The sequence below is a fragment of the Notechis scutatus genome, chromosome 3 (assembly GCF_049901735.1).
Source record: "Notechis scutatus isolate UNSWTSFEM ecotype Mainland chromosome 3, rNotScu1.2, whole genome shotgun sequence".
Lineage (NCBI taxonomy): Eukaryota > Metazoa > Chordata > Lepidosauria > Squamata > Elapidae > Notechis > Notechis scutatus.
The window spans coordinates 162,876,596-162,896,684 of record NC_142011.1 but is presented as its reverse complement, the minus strand read 5'-3'; the positions used below and the strand labels follow the sequence as shown (position 1 = coordinate 162,896,684).

Sequence of the window (20,089 nt, the reverse complement as noted above, 5' to 3'; positions counted from 1 at the left end):
AATTAGCATGCTAATTAGCATCATTCAAGTTCAGGCATCATTAGCCACAGAATTAGCATCATTCAAGTTACTAGTTTAAAACGTAAGCTATCTTCTTACCAAGTGGATTTATCATGTGATTCAAAATGTAAGCTTTTTAAATGCTAGGCCAACAGTGTACAAAAAAGTTTGATAGCCACATGAAACAAAATATTGAAACAATATAATTACTTGCATATGAGGTAAATACCATATTTTTCACACTATAAGACGCACCTGACCATAAAATGCACCTAGGTTTAGAGGAGGAAAACAAGAAAAAATATATCAGGCGGAGCCTGAGAGGACCACAGAAAAGTGTCCTCTTCATGTGCCAGCTCTCTCTATTGACTCTTGCACTGCGGAAAAGAGACAGAAGAGACGAGCAATGACAAAGACAAAAGAGGCAAGTTCAGCATTGTAAAAGGACCCCGGTGCCACGACCTGGCTACTATTCACTCAAGGACCTGCACTAATGCACAGACATTTCCACCCACTTTTTTTTTGGGGGGGGGGAGTGTACCTTATAGAGCAAAAAATACAGTAATTATCGTGTTTGAATTTCACCACTTTGACATCATCATTTACAAATCTCTTTCTCCCCGCAAACTATGTACCTACTTAGGATAGTGCTTTCTGCATGATTATAGCTACATGTCAATGGAAATACATGTAACTAACAATGTGTAAACCTTTGTGTCAACCTTTGTGGTATCAGAAATGTTTTTTACTCTTAGTATTGTATTAACTTTAGAAATATTGTCAGTATTAATAAATTTCAACAAATAAGAATAAGGGAATAAGCATAGCACATCAGTTTGGATACCTACAAATAGAAATAGTGTGAAAGCCTTGTTTAGACGGAGATGAACCTGGAGAGTTTTTGGCATGCTGGGTAGAAATTAACAATCAATGTATCTGGAAGCTACCAGGCTGGGGAAACTCAGAATTAGGGGAAACTCTCAGTTCACATATTCATTTCTTTATTGACTATATATTTCCCTCAAGTCTTCAGCATGGGGGGTAATCTGCATTGGTAATCTCTCATTCAAGCTATTTATGAACACAGGTTCTTTCTGGAAGACCTTTAGACCTGTGTCTAAAAAAAGGTATTTTCCTGAGAATTAGTAGAACTTAAGGAACAAGAGTTATCAAAATGGCATATTCAAATAAAGACCTCTCAGACTTTCATATTTTCACATTTTGCCTATGCAGTAAGCATCATGTAAGCACAGAAAATAAATGGTGATGGGTAAATACTTTTTAAAGTTAAGATGATGCATTCATGTTTATATGCATTATTTGACTTACAATTATCTGTACATCTGGTCTTTTTTCCAGAAGAGCCATGCCTTCACTAGGTAAACCAAAAGATTTCAACTGATAACTTAAATATCCTCCATATGAAGAAAGCTAAATAAAAAATTACAGGAAATACAGAAATTGGTTTTTATTCTTTAAGATAATATTTAGTTTTCAGAATATCTTCAATCACATTTCCAATATTGGTAGAGGTCAAGAAAATTTTAAAAAACCTTTGTCATTAAAAAGTTTTTTATTGATGTACCAGATTGTCACTTGCTAGGAACTTACTTTGCCTGAATTCACTTGTTCTAAGTGATACTATGATTTGTTTGGTTTTGGCTTAGCATATTGTATGAATCCAACTGCTACAATTCATAAACTATGCTTTACAGTCTGCCACATGGGAGCCCACTCTGCATTTGGCTATTATAAATAAAATAAAAAAGATAAGAGAAAATAGTATTTGGAGATGTTAATGGGACAATTTTGAGAGATATTACAGAAAAGATCAAAATACCTTATTCCCCAAGTAAGATGATGGTGCCACCCAATATAAATTGTGCAGAAAGGGAGGTAATTCTTGGACATCAGCAACAACACTATTGCTAATAGGATTGAAAGTTGTAGGAATACTCATGGCATTACCCACTGCTTCCAGATGCCAGTTTCTCATGTCGGTGAACTAATAGTAAAATAGAGGAGAGACACAAATTTTATGCTTTCAAACTAAAATTTTCCCACAACACAAAAGTTAATTTGCAAGATGGAGTTGTTTCTGATAGAAACTTTTTCCTCTCTGGCTTATGTGAGAAGACTTTCTGATTCCTAATACAAACAAAAGTTTTCTTGCCATTATAAAATACTGGCTGTAAAATTTACCTATGGAGATCTGCTTCCAACATCACAGAAGGGAAATTGTCCACTCATCAAGACACAAGTTGTATCATAATGCAGTGGCACAGAGCATACTAATCAGTCACATGGATACATTTCTCTAACTCCTTCTGCAAGTTACCCTGCAACATGGAGTAAATGATGGAAAGCCAACTCCCTGATTCACAAGTGAGGTGTTTTTCTGAAGAAGCAGGAAAATTTCCCAAGAGACATTGGTCTCTGGGACAAGAAATACAATTTGGGCATTACAACTGTGACAGACGTTAACACTTCTCCTCATGGCAAACAAACAAGGCAACCTGGTTTTGCAAAACCTGCTGAAAGCTAAAGAAAAAAAATAGCTTTAAACTCAACAGGATAAAATGACTTTACAAAGAACAGCAATGACATAAAGACACGGGAAAGGGGAAAATGCATATTAAAATCCTCAGAACAAAGAGAGAAAACAGAACAGTATTAATGACTGATAAAAGACTTTCTGTCATTCTTTTTTTAATGTTAAAAGTAATGAATGCTTTTGTAAATTTCTCTCTTAGAATGAACAGCTTTAGAATCTGGAAAGCCACTGCTGTTTTGTGTGCAGTCAGTTCAATTCCCTGGCTACCCTACAATCAGAGGTCTGGTGCTCATTTCAGCCTCAGTCAAGCTTTGCTTTTAACATACAAAGCAAAATTCCAGTCACAGATATTTGGCTATCTGATCTATCTGATCTCCAAAGGGGGGGAAATATATGTAGCATTGCATACCTTGACTCTATGTTTATTTGCACTGTGGCAAATATTGGTGGCTCCAAAGCAAAAGCAAGTAGTACAACCTTTGGGATTAGCAGGGTCCAGATAAAACGATCCTGAACGGCACATGTCACATTGCACCCCTTCAACATTCTCCTGTAAGTCAGTTGGAATAAATCATTAAATGTTTCCACTTAAAACTTTGCAGTAATAGAGAGAGAAAAAAATAGCTGTAAATGTTCAAGACAGTTTCTCCATGGTCTTTCAGTACTCAATAGCACAGTTGATACTAAAATTATCTCTTTTGTAAGGAAATTTTTTAAGTACAAAACAGCCAATTGTCAGTTTAAATAAGGGGACTTCCACACAGACATCTTTGAAGTCTGCTGACATAAATGTTATTGCTGTGTGACTTAAATGATTCACGCTGAATGCACCCAATATTTTTGATCAAATCATGAGAAATCAAAAATCTATTTCTGATCAGCATGAATGCTTCTATTCTTTTCTGTTTCCATATTATCCTACATATTATCCTATTTTTAAAAAAATACACATTTGCATGTAAATAAGCCTTTTACCAATAATATATATATTTTAAGAGACATATTTATAAATATACTCAAATGCTTTTTGAACTAAGAATTCTGGAAAATTATGAAAGTCGATAATTACATTCTCCTCCTATCCTTAGTTCCAAAAGGACAGATCATTCAGTTAACAAGAAAATTTAAAAAGGCCAAAGCCTTCCTGCATTCCTAGTAAAAATGTAGACTATAAAGACTGTTGTGAGAAGCCTGTCTACCTCACATATTTGATAAATGCATCACAGAGCGTTAATAATACCACAGCATTTGTGTCAAAGCGCACTTCAGTTTTTTGCTTTGATTATGATCATATTGCAACAATTACAGTTATCTGAATGGAAAATAAATTGCATTGTACTGGTATTATACACAGATGAAGGATTTTATCAATAGAGGAAGAAAATTGATGCTGTATCCATCAAGAGCCTTTTTGATATAAAACAAGTGGACAAGGTATGCCAATAGAAATAAATAAATGTGGTGCTGATTGATACCCAATCACTACAATTCTTGGAAAGTTTTCTGGAAATACTATAATATTCTGACAATACTTAGGGCATCAAGTGAACAATTCATATATTCAGAAGTGTTATTAAAATGTGGGATCACAACTAAATAATACTGATTGGCAAGTTGCTACAAACTTAATTCCACACTCAATGAGCCCTCAGTATTTGATCTCTCAATGAAATAGGTACCTAGAGTGAATGTTGCAATATATTTCTCTTTATTCAATTGACAAAATAGGTTGGGTAAGATGCATGCACTGCTGGAAAAGCAGAAGTATACAAACTGGTCAATAACTCTAGGAGACTTCCTAGAAATATTTTGTTTACAATAACAGAGAATTTATAAACAAACCCATTCAATGTTTTCTTAATAGTTCTTCCACATTCCTATTAAATGCAGTTGAAGAACTGAGATGCAATCTGTGCTCAAAAATCAACTATTTTCACAATCTAATTATAGATCTATACAATCTACTATACTAAAACTTCTAGAGACATATGTCTACATATATTATTTTTAAAGTAATTATGAGAATGAGAATTATTTGAATAAGGAAGTTGAATAAGGAAGGACACATAAAATAATCACACAAACTTTGAAATGTCAAAGCATCTGACCTTACAGAGGCAAACTCCAGTTTGTGGATTGCAGATGTCCCGTTCTGTCCCTCCTCTGTTACATTTACAAAGTTTACAGTTGGGAAAACCATAAGAACCAGGAGCACAATGATCACACTGCCGCCCTGCTATTCCTGATCGACATCTTGAACAACAAAACAAAGCCCAAAAGTCAGTTCTAAAAAGGGTTGTTTTTTTCTTCAGGAGATCAGATTGGTGTATAAAACTGATTTTATGTGATAGAGTAATGGATGCAGGGTTAGAATTAAGGCTATAAAAATAAACCTGCCCCAAATGCTGAGTGGATCTTCATTCCTTAAAGACATTATCTTACTAAATTTTGCATTTCTTTTCCAGTGGCTAGCAAATTTTCTTTTACTTATGCCAAATGCCAAAAACAGATATGATAAAGCATAAAGGTATACTGGATGGTAAGTTTTGATATAACAAAAATATAAAAAATTATAACTTAGGAACATAAAGATTGGAGACCTAAGTTAGCACTGAATTAGATATTACATAGTTAGGTATGTTGGAAAATGACATTGGAATAGGCAACTACACCACCTTCTTTCCAAATATATTGTCTCAGAGAAAATCAAATGTCAGCTCAACCATAAAACAATCAGAAAAATCAAGAATATTGATGGGCTGAAAAAATACTAGAAGGGCTCTAGAAACCAAGGATAGTTTAAGATAAACCCCACAGCAATAACCCTCAAAAAATGTTCGTGAATTACTCATGTTTGTAATTCTGCCCCACCTCCATTTAACAGATTGGCCCTAACCAATTAAATATATAGCACTCTGTTATATCTCTGTTATATAATGAAATGCGTTGCCACTGTATCAAATCTCATTTATGTTTTAATGTTTATAACTACATGGAAGAATTTCATTCATGCCCCTTTCTATTTCAGCTTGCTACCTACAGTACTGAAATAAGCAATTTGTTGTTCAATAAACCAACTGTTCAATTTAAAATGAAACCTTGTCAGAGAAAGTTTTCCTATAATTATAAATAATTACTAAGTAGTACAGAATAGCAGTATAAATAGCACTTAGACTTATATACTTTCTATTTCAGCTTGCTACCTACAGTACTGAAATAAGCAATTTGTTGTTCAATAAACCAACTGTTCAATTTAAAATGAAACCTTGTCAGAGAAAGTTTTCCTATAATTATAAATAATTACTAAGTAGTACAGAATAGCAATATAAATAGCACTTAGACTTATATACTACTTTACAGTGCTTTATAGCTCTCTCTAAGCAGTTTTATAGAATCAGCATATTGCCCTCAACAATTTGGTTCCTCATTTTACCCACCTCGGAAGGATGGAAGGCTGAGTCAACCTTGAGCCTGGTGGGATTCAATCTGCCAAATTGCAGGCAGTCAGCAGTCAGCAGAAGTATCCTGCAATACTTCACTTTAACAACTGCACCACCGTGGCTCATAGAATAGAATAAACTATTATTTTTCAGCTCTCTGAAGTAATTGGATCATCATAGAGCATCCTACTATAAAAAGATCACTACATATGAAACACTCTCAGCTTTAGGATAAGAGCCATCCAATTCTTTTTATACAGAATTATAGCAAAATGCTAAAACACAGATATTTTGTCAGTAAAAGAGTATAGGTAATGCAGTGTTTCTCAGTCTTGGCTAGTTTAAGAAATCTGGACATCAACTCCCAGAATTCTCTAGTGACCATGGTGTGGGATTTGAGGCATTAAAGTCCAAACATGTTAAAATTGGCAAGATTGAGAAACATTGAGCTAGAGTGAATGTATGTATAGACAAGATACATAGCTAGCTACATAGATGAAAGATAGAATCGGCTCTTAATCTTGTCCCTAACAAAACACCCTGTAAACATTGCTTCCTGTTCCAATGTTACCCCTTTCATTGTATGGGAGAACAACAACTAAAATGATACTATCTCTGGGAAGTAAAATACATCAGTGCTGAACAATGGAATGGAGTCAGTAGCCACAGTCCTTAAAAGCAGCAATGCCCATGTTTCATGCAGAACATCTCAAGAATTAACTTTCTGGAATAAAATCCCTGGTAAACCACTCTCAAAAATCAGCTGAAGGATGTATGACTAATAATAACCGATTGACCTAGAGTAATTAGTGAATTCTGCAGTCTAAAATTAGCATCCTACTGTGCAACAAAGGGGATAAAAACCATTCCATCGTAGAAATACTTACATACCTGCACTGTCCATCAATTTTATTACATTCAGGATTCATAGCACTGGTAACTCCTTTGCTTGAACAATTGCACTTTTCACAGCCAGTAAGTGGATGATATCCAAAGTGCAACCTCACACACGCTTCACATCTAGGCTTAACAGTTTGTGGGGGACAAATACATTTCCCAGTGATATCATCACAAAGACTCCTTCCACAGCTGCAAGCTGGGAATAAGAACATAAATTATTTCATATTCAAAGAATATTTGAATTACATACATTGCTCTTGTTGGAAAAATAATCCATTGGAACTTATTTTGCCTCGTTACAAAATTCTTTGAAAAATTTGATCGAACATACGTATGCTCAACCAATAGTAGTCATTTTTATCAAATACATGGCTCCCTCTACAATGTTATGTAAATAACTGCAAAAGCTGCTTAACATAATTGAACAAGAAATAATACATTAGAGATGAATCTCAAATACTTAATAATATCTGAATGATCACATCTCAGTTTAAGAAGCTGAGATATGAATGCATGTTTTCTACATCCAGGCATTCTTCTTGGCTCTTCTTTACATCCAAACAAAGCAGGAAGTTTTCAATGAATAACTCTGAGCAAAATCCTTAAATTGAAAAGGAAATCAACAACAAAATAAAATATTTGGTTTTTGGGCAGCATTATAAAAAGTGGGTAATCTCTCCCATGTGGAATGGCTACTTACGTTTGCAGAATGGAAATCCATAGTAACCTGTCTGACACCTGGTGCACTGGCGACCGATGATGTGTGCTCTGCAGTTACACTGTCCCCCATCAGGGTTGCAAGCAGCGCTGGTGGCACCCTTTCTGTGACAATTGCATGGCAGTGCCCCGTCATTAAAAGCAGCCACCAGTGATCGAGCTGAATTTCGACAAAATTCTGAGGAATTGCCAGGACTGTAAAACAGAAGGATAGAAGGATAGCACATCTGAGTTCCACTATTAAAAAGGCTATGCCCATTTTAATTTACATTTATATAACATGTTTATTTAGTATGCTTTTAGCATAATCCACCTTTCTTTTTATGTATATTCGGTGACTTACACAATGTGAAAACTGTTTCCACCACACTGACTGATGAAATCTGTTGAACGAATCACACTGTCTTTATGAAGAAGTGTGTAGTTGTAGCTATGTGCTGGAACAACCAGGATATACTCCTTTAAAATAAAATAAAATTGCATATTTTAGAAAGTTAAATATTGATGCAGTTTCCAGACAGTTTCCATGCATTTTAAGGTTGTGCACACATGTATGAAAAACACTTGCATTGCACTTAAGTCCTAAAAAGGTAAAAAACTTAAAATGCTTATTTAATATTTATTTATTTAAAACGATTCTAAATCTTTACATAATTATATTAAATAGTCATATAATTATGAAGGAGGGAATGTCCATTTCTAAATGGGGCTTGCCTTTGTCTCTCTTATTCTTACAGCTCCCTGGGTCCCTTCTCTTCCCCCCATTATTAGGAAGCGTCTGCCCCAGAGCAAATCTTGAAAGGGGAATGAAATTACTTCCCTCTCTTCTGTGAATAGTAATAATTTCTGCTCACATAAAATTGTGTTCCAACCAATAAAGCACACTTTTCAGATGGTCACTTTAGAAACCAAGAGTAGTGAGTATATTTTACCTGGGTAGTATTTTGGGGTGGTACAAAGACAATAAATGATTTCAAGATTTTTGTGAAAGTAATGAAAAAATAAATGTCAGAGAGAAGATGAAGAACAACACAAACGAGAAACGTCTGCCCAGAAGTAGAGTGATTTTGAACAAGGTCTCTGAAAGAGTATGTAGAATTTCAACAGGTTATGAAAAGAAGACCTTTCCAATGTATAAAGGTAAATGTAAAGGTTTCCCCTGTCCAGTTGTGTTCATCTCCATTTCTTAGCAAGGGAGTCAGCATTGTCCAAAGACATTTCCCTTGTCATATGGCTAGCATGGCTATATGCCAAAGGTGCACAGAATGTTGTTACCATCCCACTAAAGTGGTACCTAATTATCTGCTTGCATTTGTATGCTTTCAAACTGCTAGGTGAGCAGGAACTGGGGCAAGCAACAGGAGCTTTCCTCGTTGTGCAGGATTCGGGTCTCAAACCCAGGCTGTCAGCTGACAAGCTCAGTGCCTTTAACTGCTGAGCCACCATGGTTCCCTCTAATATATACCCAAGCTCAAATACATAATAATATTTTGAATTGTTTTTGAAAACTTGTAATGCAGTTGGAAACTAGCAAAATGTGTTACTGGCAATCTAATCCCAATTAGTAGCTTAATAATAACTAGACACCTATGACATGTATGGACATTGTTTTAGAAATATTTCCTTAGTTAAATAGAGAAAAAGAATGGCCACTGTTGGACAAAAAAGTATTGGGAAGAAAAGCAAATTCCAATTCCCTGTGGCCTTCTCCACTGACTTTCCTTGTGGGAAGTTGGTAGGTAGTATCTTCCTTCCTTCCTTCCTTCCTTCCTTCCTTCCTTCCTTCCTTCCTTCCTTCCTTCCTTCCTTCCTTCCTTCCTTCCTTCCTCCCTCCCTCCCTCCCTCCTTTCCCCAGCAGGCAGGTAAATAATTGCTGCCAGATGAGGGAGGAAGCAAGAGAGTGAGCTAGTGTCCAGTATGATGCAAGTATTGACGGGCTGGCAAAGAATGCACGGTACTGGAGACAACGTGCAACCTTCTCTGCCATGTTCTCCCTTTACTTTTTCTCTGCAAGCTTTCCACGAACAAAAACTATGTTATTGGGAAGGTGGCAAGGAGTGTGAGCAATCACATTAATTCCTTCTGGCTTCCCCACTGACTTATGGGAAGCTCTCAAGTAATGAGGATCACATGGCCAGGGTGACCACACCAGGCATACTATGATGTTGAAGTGGCAACAACTTCTCCAAATTTCATTCCCACAAGATTCATGGGTCACAGTATTCTGTAAGTTAGCCCATTAATAATTCTTGCCCTTTGCTTTCCAAAATCATCTAATTAAAGGTTACAAACAATCCCACAGGCAAGTTTTACCAGTAGTATATACAGTATTGAACAAAACATAGTGTTGAGCAATTTTTGAGGCCATATTTTGTGCAACATAGTGCAATAGCCCAAATCAATTTTCTCTAACTCAGGACCCTCCAAGATATGTGGAGTTACAAGTCCCTAGATTTGCAGCTATCACAGCTACTGATCATCATGGCTAGGAACTCTTAATTGCAGTTTTACACATTTGGCAGGATATGGAAGGCCAGTTGAAGCTTTAGCTTACCAGAGCATAAGTAAATGTAATTGGATAGTCTCTATCTCAATTAAAAATTAAGCAGTTTTTAAACTTACCAATACCATTGTTCTTTCATTGGGAATTTTCATAGTGATTGAGATGTCATGTTTAAGGATATCAAATTCAATATGATTTTCAGACATTAGCAGACTTCGACATCCGGAAATATGTGGACAAAATGAAGCATTGTAAGAACCTAGAACAGGTAGAAAAAGTGGGATGAGGACACATCTAATCTATGAAAACTCAAATGTCTGAAAAAAACTAAAACATTAAGTCCAGGTTACCTGACCAAAGTTGTCCTCCATCCACTAATATTTGCACTGAAAATGTTGGATTTTCTGGCTGGTAAAAATGTATGATAAACACATATCGGCCTATATGTGGGACTCTCCCATTCAGGATAATTTGGTTCTGTTAATATAAATATGTGGAAATTAATATATTGGTCATCGCAAAGTGAACACTGAGCATTATATTTGTACACTAATTTTTCCTTGATTTAATACGAAAATGATGTGAAAGACATTTGATGACTTTAATGAAAAAAACTTTTTGACCTACTTATGTCTGAACCCTCTCTTTCCCAGGAAATTACTTAAAACTAAAATAGAACAGAAATAAAACAACCTGCTCATCAAGTGTGATATTTCAACTATATGGTTCTTCAGCTATTTTTAGAAACTGTAAATGACTTCAAGTAGTTGCAGCTTGTGAAGAAAAAAACATAACAATTCACTACTCTTTTTACAATCCTCTACAAGACTATAGAAGCTCATATTGTAAATAAAAGTAATCTATCAAACACCAATATAGAGCATTCTCAGTTTGCTGGTAAAGCTCCATTCTTTGTCCTCTGTTAAACTTCTTCCTTTAGCTACTCTAAACATGGTTGATATTTCCCAGAAATTTGATATAGTGTGGTTCATAGTAAAATTTTATTATAAACTAAGCAATATTACTGGTAGAAGATTATAGTCCTTTTTTCCACTTTCTGAAATTTCAACTTGGTGCCTTTTTTCCCCCTTTTTAGCTCAATCAGCATTGATAAAGAGTGAGAGTTCAGCCTATGGCTGACTTCTTGTGACATGCCGCATGGCTCAGTATTCTCTCCACTCCTGTTTAGTATCTGCATGAAGCTGATGGCTGAGATCATTCACTATCAGAGGCTGAGGTGTCATCTCCACCACAGTGATCCAAGTAATGCTGTTGCTGCCCTGTCTTGATGACTGGAAGCTGTGGGGAGCCTGGAGAGGGAACAGACTTTGGCTGAACCCTGGCAAGACTGAATGGATTTGGGTACATGGAGCTTCAAAATCCAGGACTTTAATTACCTTAATTCTGGATGGGGTTGCACTACTCCAAATGGACCCAGTCTGCAACTTAGGGGTGTTCTGGAGATGTGATTTCTGTTCAAAGAGTTTGTGGCAGTCATGGCTAGGAAAGACTTCGAACAACTTTGTGTTGTGAACTAGTTGTGGCCTTTCCTGGATTGGGAGTCCCTACACTCAGTCATTCAAATCCTGGCCATCTAACATTTGGATTACTGCAATGCACTTTACATGGGGCTACCTTTGAAGGGCATGCAGAAGCTTCAATTAGCATAGAGGGTTGCCTGGGCAGTTCTTGGGTCTCCTAAGGTGGCCCATGTTACCTCACTGCTCCATGAGTTGCAAAGATTGCTGGTTTGCTTCCAGGTGTAATTAAATGTTAGTTATTACCTTTAAAGCCCTGCATGGCATGGGTTCAGGATCCTTGAGGAACCATCTTATCCCAATGGGACTGGCCTGCCCCAACCACACCAGCAGAAAAGGCATCTGCAGGCCCCATCAGTCACGGATTTTCAACTGGCGGGATCCAAGAGAAGACCTTCTCTGCTGTGGCTTCTGCCCTTTGGAACATCTTACCCTCTGAGGTGAGATCAGCACTCACCCTTCCAACCTTCCATAAGGCCCTGAGATTTGGCTCTGCTAGAAGGCTAGATGGCTTGGAGCTCCAACAGGAGAGCATCACATTGGAGGTGTTGATAATTTAAGAGGAAATCCCAGATCTCACACATCTTGTAACTCTAATTTTTATCTTTGATTGTAACTCCATTTTTATCAATTTTGAAATTTTTATCTTATGATTTTAAGGCTTTTAATGCTGTAAGCTGCCCAGACTCATTTCAAAACCAGATGGGCAGCAAATAAATTAAATGAATGAATGAATGAATGAATATACACTGACTTTCTAATGATATAAACAGAAACTCACCACAGAACATAGATATAGAAAATTATAAAGTATTCAACTCCACCAAGTGGACTGACAAAATGAATATCCATATGGAATATGAGCTTCAAGAGTCATCTGAGTTACTACATCTCTTTACTAGTTGTAAGCATCTTGCAAATCATTAAGGGAAGTACTCAAAGAATTTCAGTCCTTCAACTCCATAAAAGTAAGATTAATATTTACAAACCAATGGGCTTAAATTTCCTACTGGACTTTAATGCAAGAGGTAAATTACCCGTGAGGAAGACAGAATCACACCATTAGCTGAGTGAAGAGATGATAAAGGAGAACTCAAAGAATCCGGGGAGACCACATATCTTGACCCTTCTACAACTTTGCTGTCCCTGCGAGCATCCAAAACTACAGCTTCAAGGGGCTTTTCATATTGCAATGGTATGCAGGAGGCACTTTAAAGACAGAAGAATGCCAAATAAATGTCAAATATGGCATGTTTCAAAAATGCTCATTGAACAGAATAAAATATGCCTCAAAATATAGACTGTGAAGTCAATAACTCCATTCCCACAACAATCAAACTGCAAAACATTTACCCTAGCATGTTGTGCTAATCCTTGCAACATAGTTAGTTGCCAGTTCAGTGTGTTGTATGAATCAGGAAAATTGGATTAATTTAAGTTCAACTGTATAGTCAACATTTAGGACACAACCAAAGGATTTACCAAATGATGACTGAAACAGCAAAATTATTCTTTGAACATAAATCCTTTGATAGACAAAATGCCATAATTTATCTAGAGGAAAGTCTTAAGATTAAATATGTCTGACTACTTCAATCAATGTTTCTTATGTTAAAGTAATGGAATGACAGCTATGTTACGCAATGGGCATTGTAAATAGTCCCAAAATGCTGAGCAAACTGAGAATATTAACATTGCTAAGTCTTAAAGGTCACTTCTGTGGGAAGCAAAAAGGAAGGAAGTATTTTACCTTGAACCATGGATGTATGTTGCAATGCAATAAACTTGAGGTTCCGCATAGTCCAGAGAAAAATCCTCAATTGGAATAATGCAAATTTTATGCTAGGAAAGAAAGACAATGTGCCTGTTAACTTTTCCCCCATTAACAGGAAGATGTGAAAACGGGGGCTGCATATTATTTAAACTTCTATTTATGCTTCGAGAAAAAATAAAGATAAGAAAGCTTTCTAGCTAAAAACTAACACAATTTGTTGAGACTTGTGAGCACAGGACTTGTTGGCTGTAAAGCTTTGCCCTACAGTATTTTTATATTTAGAAGGATGTGTAAGTGTACTATAAGTGCAGCATGGTGCATTGAGAAGAGCTCATTACACACAATTAACTTGGCCAATATTTACTCACTGTATTGTCTTAAATTTGCTTTTATTAAGGAGAGAAGGAAGACATAGAAAGATTAAATCTTCTTATACCAAAAGGTGGCGGCAAAGGACTTAGAATAAAAACTACCATATTCGAACCTTTCAAACAGAGGACTCTCTAGAGAAGTGATTGTTTTATCTAGTGTACTGTGTGGTTCCAGAAAAACCATACATTTACAGCTTGACTGTCTTCTGAGAAAGGTGGCTCATGTGGAGATTTCCTTTAGGTAAGCTGAGAGAGAGAACTGGCCCAAAGCTACCCAGTAAATTTCACAGTCAAGTGAAGATCTGAAGGTAACCCATCACAAGACTCACTGATGACTCACACCTGACCCATCTCAAGACCCATCATAAGAATCTCACTTGACACACCCATCCCTGAAGCCCTTCGAAATAGAAGAACAATGAAACAGAAGATGTTACCTAGCCTGGTAATGAAATGTTCGGAAACCAACCCACAACCTTGGAGGATGAACTTTCACCCGCATCCTACTCTCGAACTACAGATATTCACCACTATTGCAAACTAACTAATTCCTCTTGAATTGTCTTCTACACTCATAAAAACACATAAACACAATCATATACCTATATACCAAAAGTGCTCAGTTAATGATAGTAACTAGGACCAGTAACCCCATTGCTAAGCAATGCAGCTGTAAAGTATGACATTTTGTCTCCAGTTCAAGCAGAAGGTTGGATAGAACACTTCCACGGTCCCTTTCAGCTTTGTTATTTTATGTGGCTGCATTGGCTTACAAAGGCAGTTCCAGCAGTTCCATTTGCCATTGTTAGGTGAATCCCACATGATTGTTAGATGTGACATCATGTGATCACCATTTATGACTCCTGCCAGCTTCCCCACTCACTTGTTGGAAATTGGCAGTGGAGGTTGCAAATGGTGATCACATGACTGTAAGACATTGCCATGGGATAATTGCAAGCTGATTGCCAAGCATCTGAATTACAATCATGAGACAATACAATAGTTGCAACGACAAGGATTAGGTGTAAGTCCTTATTCAATATTGGTGTAACTTCAGTCACCAAGCAATTAGTTGCTGAACAAAGACTACCTATATTTTCTCCTGTGCAGACAAAATACAATATTCACACATACATGTATATTTCTCATTACACTTCTTCTGAATTCAGTTCCCTGTAGTGATGCTAACAAGAAGTAAAAATGGAAGGAAAAGGGAAGGGTCTTGGGCTGGAACTGTAGAAAAGCTGGATGTGGGGTTGGGAGCAAGACAGAGGTGGTATTCAGCAGGTTCTGACCAGTTCTGAAGAACCAGTAGCGGAAATTTTGAACAGTTTGGAGAACCAGCAAATACCACCTCTGACTGGAGTTTTTACAATATCCTTCCCCTGTCACTCCCACCAAGCCATGCCCACCAAGCCACACCCACAGAACCAATAGTAAAAAAAAATTGTATCCCACCACTGGAGCAAGATCATTGATGGACAGAAGGATATAAAAGGAGGTGGGCAAGCAGCAAAGGAGAAAAGTTGGATAGAATCATGACAAGTGGATAAAGCTATAAGAGAGAAATCAAAGCCGATATATAGAACAGAAAGATGATTGATTGAGCTGGAATAAAATAGCATCCTATATTTCCTGTATAAAATAGTTGCATATTGTCTTGATATCCTGTTCAGGAAAATGTAAGAAACTCACCAATAGAAAATCTAAAGCTGATGATCTGAGATGTAATGTTGTATCAGCCAAAAGGTCAAAAACTGCAATACGAGCCATCTCATCAATCACAACACTGCGACACAGGAAGCTGGAATAGGTTTTAAAATTAGTTAGTAAGTCATAATACTTTCCAATTCCGAATAAGTTTTTTGCCTTTTTTTCTGCCTAATAAAAAAGATACATTGAAATACGCATTTAATCCAGGAATAGTGGATAAAAAAACCAAAATTATGCTTTTATACAACTGCCCATAATTCCACTCCTGGTTTCATTTCTCAGTCTTCGGGATTGACGATACAAAGAAATGTTTAAATTATTGCTATAGTTCAACAATAGAAATAGCAATCAAAATGCCTTTCATTCCTCTGGAAATCATCCCCTTAATGCAGGATGCAAATATAATAATATTACTATCAAGAAGTAGAATCTGAAACATATTCTGCCCTTTCTTAGCTTAAGTTTGCTGAGGATATTTAATATTTTAAAAATATTTCTATATTCATTTCAGTCTTTACATATCACCCCACACTCCAATTATACAAGAAAAAAACCTTTTAATTAATGGTAAGTGTCTAATTGCATGAGAAAGAAAGTACAACTGTTTTCTTGAAAGCAGAGGCAAAAATTTGAGCCTGAAAAACAAACATGTTATTAAGAGTGCTATTTTTATCAGGTAAAATAGAGGAGATAAAGAAAAGGAATACATTGGAAACTAAGAACCCCAGGAAAGTGTACATTAGTGTACGTTCAAAGTGACAATAAAGTTATTGTAAGTCTAAGTTCTAAGTCTAAGTCAAAAAAAGGAAGAAAAGACAAGTATATTTAGATGATGAAAGCCCAAAACATAAACTTATTACATTTTTCTCACCTATATTTGCAGCTGTATATATTAATTTTAGCCTCCATCACTTGTCCAAGACTCTCAGTCTTTACATTACTGACATACATTAGGTCATAAACTGTGACATACTCAAAGAGGATTACATAACGGCCAACTTGTGGAACTTTCAGTTTGATCTGAAGATTCACCTAAAGAAGATTGAAATAATTGGATGTTATCAGAGTAACGGAGGGGTGGCTACTTCATGCACTAAATAAACACCTAAGTTTTTAAAGCAAAGGAGATTAACATTATAGGGAAGTAAACCTGTCGATGCTTTTTTACTAGGAAAATAATACCTATTTTTTCCTGAATTCTCCAGGGTTAATAATTTCCCTATACATTTAACTTCCAGCATGGTGTCTATATCTTTGCAGATATCTCTTTGGCATTAGCAGTCTTTCTACCGTTTTGTTTTAATTAGATTTTTAGTACAGTGCTGTAAAACAAAATTCTAGCACCCAGAGTCATCTTTATACAGTATTTCTGAAGACTTCTAGGGTTTGCCCAGAAAAAGAGAAGCAAAGTAGTTGGGATATCCTGAAGTATAAACAGATAGAGGTAGGGCAACCACATCAGTCTGATTTCTAGTAAAAAAAAAGTATTTCATAATTATTCATATCTACAATGGCAGTCCTAAAATAAGCACCTTGTTGGCCATAGCTTTGGGGGAGCACCCACAATATACCCTCAAAATTATCAATGTGCACATGGATCCAGAAAGGAGATGTACAAAACAAAAACGTATCAATCTGACACATGGTGTATCAAATATATAGGCAAATAAGGAAGCTATCAAAATGGTATATACAATTGTAATAGAATGTGTGGATGATCTTGGGAAATGAGGGGAAGAGGTGTTGCCTAGGAAACAACCAGACAAGAGATGCAGGAGCCCCAGTGGCTTAACAGTCAGGAAAAGAAACATAGGAAGGACCCGCCCTTATTGATCAAGCAGTTATAAGTAGTGGTTATAAGAAGGTTATAAGCAGTTATAAGAATTTTGTACTTTTAGACTTGCAAGATTTTGTTGATGTAGCCTTACAATAAAGTAGAATTAGTTCATCTCATTGTGTTTCCTGTCTGATTTACCTCAGAGGGGTAACAACAGTTCACCTTCCCTTAAGCATTCAGAGAGAGATACAGATGCTACATTTTATCATGCCCTGTTTTGAGAGGGATGATTATAGAGCAATAGCAATAGCAATAGCACTCAGACCTATATACTGTTTCACAGTGCTTTACAGACCTCTCTAAGTGGGTTACAGAGTCAGCATATTGCTCACAACAATCTCAGTCCTCATTTTACTGACCTCAGAAGGATGAATCAACCTTGAGCTGGTCTGGATCAAACTCTTGACAGTGGGCAGAGTTAGCCTGCAATACGCCATTCTAACCACATATACCACATATACCACATGGAGGAAGCAAGAACTGTCTCTACAGTATTTTTACACAATATATATCCTCTCTGGTGTTTTCAGTTACACAGACTGTCAGGAGATACTGTAGGCCAGTGGTGGAATTCAATTTTTTTTACTACCGATTCTATGGGCATGGCTTGGTGGGCATGGCAGGGGAAGGATACTGTAAAATCTCCAGTGAGGTGGCATTTGCCCGTTCTCTGAACTATTCAAAATTTCCGCTATCGGATCTCCAGAACTGGTCAGAACCTGCTGAATACCACCTCTGTTGCAGGCACTATGTAACCAATTTCATCCTATAAGAATATCTTACCTCCTGACCACTAATATGAGACATCACTGGATGTTTGACTGTTGGCTGTTGGAAAGTTGTTTTCCTGTATTCTCCCCTATGCAAGAAAAATGTTATCTCTGTACCAAAAACACAGCGATATTTGTCCACTGACAAGTATTCATACTGCAAACAGCTTGAAAATAAAAAAAAAGAAAGTGTTTAACTGGATAATCAATATAAATTTTAGAGATTCATAATAAAAGATTCATTTATGTCCCTGAGATACTAACTTATCTGTTTTGATATATCCTGAATATGTGCAAGGATGTACAACTGGAAATTGCAAGATGGATGCTTCATAGTAGTCACTCGGTAAGAGCACTAGGTAATCCTAAAGTGATAGAACAATACTAGCATAAGCATATTAATAGCCATTAATGTATTATACTAAAGTTTCAACAAAATTATCTAATAAACCACTTTCTACAGCCTTGCATTCTGCAGAGATTTCTAGAATTCTCAATAATAGAGATGTTGGCTGGGAAACTGGAAGTAAAAGTCCCCACCTCTGAGAATACTCAATTTAGAGAAGGTTATACTATACATTTGCAAGCAAGGTTCAGGCTAAAGTCCATTCAGGATTAATAATACAACTCACATATCACATAACAGTTATCAATCTATATGTAGTCTACCCATATTGAAACAAATTCCCAAATAATAATCCTATGTGCAATTGTGGTTCAAAAGCACAATTCTGTATTCAACATATTCATCAGATTCCTACTGCCTTTACAGGGATGAATCTCAAGTATAAGTCATATTCTAGTACTAGGGCTTGAAGCTTGTGCCTGACTCATTCTTTACACCAGTGTGAGATTTAATTTTCTGAATAGACATTTCCCTTTTATTTGTTTGGGAGTACTTTAGCAGAGAATTAATTTCTGAAAATATAAATATTATTGTGATAGATCTTCTTACCAGAAGTACACCCTCTGCCATGATTTTAAACATCCAAGTTCCAGGTCCCAATAAAAATGAATCTGCAAAACCTTTTCCTGGAACAGTTACAAAAGCTGGCTCTCTACTGAGTGGGAAGAAGATGTCTTTGCTCTGATCAGTCCCTGATGGAAAACAATCAAATTAATAATTTACTGAACATTATTTATCCAACAATAACATTACTTAATTCAAATTAGATAGTCAGCCAATGAAGGGGCTAAGGAAAGGACTGAAATACATTTCCATACATGATCTGCCAGCATGGACATCATTCCCTGGAGAATCTGCAGCCTGATTCTAATGCAAAGATCTTAAATAAATAAAGTGTAATTTAGAAAAACAGAACAGCCACGTGTCCATATTTTACCCTGCACCCAACTTTGGAGCTCACAATTTGCTTTATTAAAGCTGGAATTTCCTCTGACATCTGAAATGAGCATCTTTAGATAACCTCTGCTTACAGATGAGATCTTGGTTTGTAAGCAAGATTAAAATATAGTTTCTATATGAACATTGTGTGAAATAAGTTGGCAATTGGGATAAAAGTACCAGAATTGGATACGTAAATTGAGGAACCAATTTAGACAAGAACATGGAGACAATTACTTTATTCTCAGGTAAATAAATTCAAAAATGTTTGCTGTTTATGATACCTTCATTCAAATAAAAAGAATCCTAAATTTAACCATGAAACTCATCAAAAGCAAACTTTATCTACTTTGTGGCAACCAACTTAAATTTTCAAGTGAATTAATGCTCAAAAAAGTTATCAGCCGTATAAGATGTCCACCAATTGTAATTGTCTTCTAATAGCACTCACAATCTACAGCTGTAAAGATATATAATTCACCTAGTCTAATGTTTCACAAACAAGCTGGGTAGGGAATTATGGGAGTCAAAACCCACACATCTTAAAGTTATCAAATTGAGAAACACTCATCTAACCAAAGCTCAGTGTATGCACTATTCACATTGTATTAACCTTTCAGACAAAGC

At 36.3% G+C, this 20,089-nt stretch overlaps 1 protein-coding gene across 3 annotated transcripts in view; it reads right to left on the bottom strand.

The window, feature by feature from the left end:
• LAMA3 (laminin subunit alpha 3) overlaps nucleotides 1-20,089 on the bottom strand; it is a 139,536-nt gene that overhangs the window by 72,539 nt on the left and 46,908 nt on the right. For all 3 annotated transcript variants that reach the window (XM_087961635.1, XM_087961632.1, XM_087961634.1), the window contains exons 21-36: nucleotides 19,073-19,215; nucleotides 18,382-18,482; nucleotides 18,131-18,284; nucleotides 16,382-16,542; nucleotides 15,493-15,601; nucleotides 13,403-13,494; nucleotides 12,690-12,861; nucleotides 10,465-10,591; nucleotides 10,234-10,373; nucleotides 7,955-8,070; nucleotides 7,595-7,806; nucleotides 6,886-7,090; nucleotides 4,663-4,807; nucleotides 2,964-3,104; nucleotides 1,841-2,005; nucleotides 1,330-1,431 (exon numbers count right to left, since the gene is read on the bottom strand). In XM_087961635.1, the coding sequence (XP_087817761.1) occupies nucleotides 1,330-1,431; nucleotides 1,841-2,005; nucleotides 2,964-3,104; nucleotides 4,663-4,807; nucleotides 6,886-7,090; nucleotides 7,595-7,806; nucleotides 7,955-8,070; nucleotides 10,234-10,373; nucleotides 10,465-10,591; nucleotides 12,690-12,861; nucleotides 13,403-13,494; nucleotides 15,493-15,601; nucleotides 16,382-16,542; nucleotides 18,131-18,284; nucleotides 18,382-18,482; nucleotides 19,073-19,215 (2,285 nt within the window). The remainder of the gene's footprint in view (nucleotides 1-1,329; nucleotides 1,432-1,840; nucleotides 2,006-2,963; nucleotides 3,105-4,662; nucleotides 4,808-6,885; nucleotides 7,091-7,594; nucleotides 7,807-7,954; nucleotides 8,071-10,233; nucleotides 10,374-10,464; nucleotides 10,592-12,689; nucleotides 12,862-13,402; nucleotides 13,495-15,492; nucleotides 15,602-16,381; nucleotides 16,543-18,130; nucleotides 18,285-18,381; nucleotides 18,483-19,072; nucleotides 19,216-20,089) is intronic.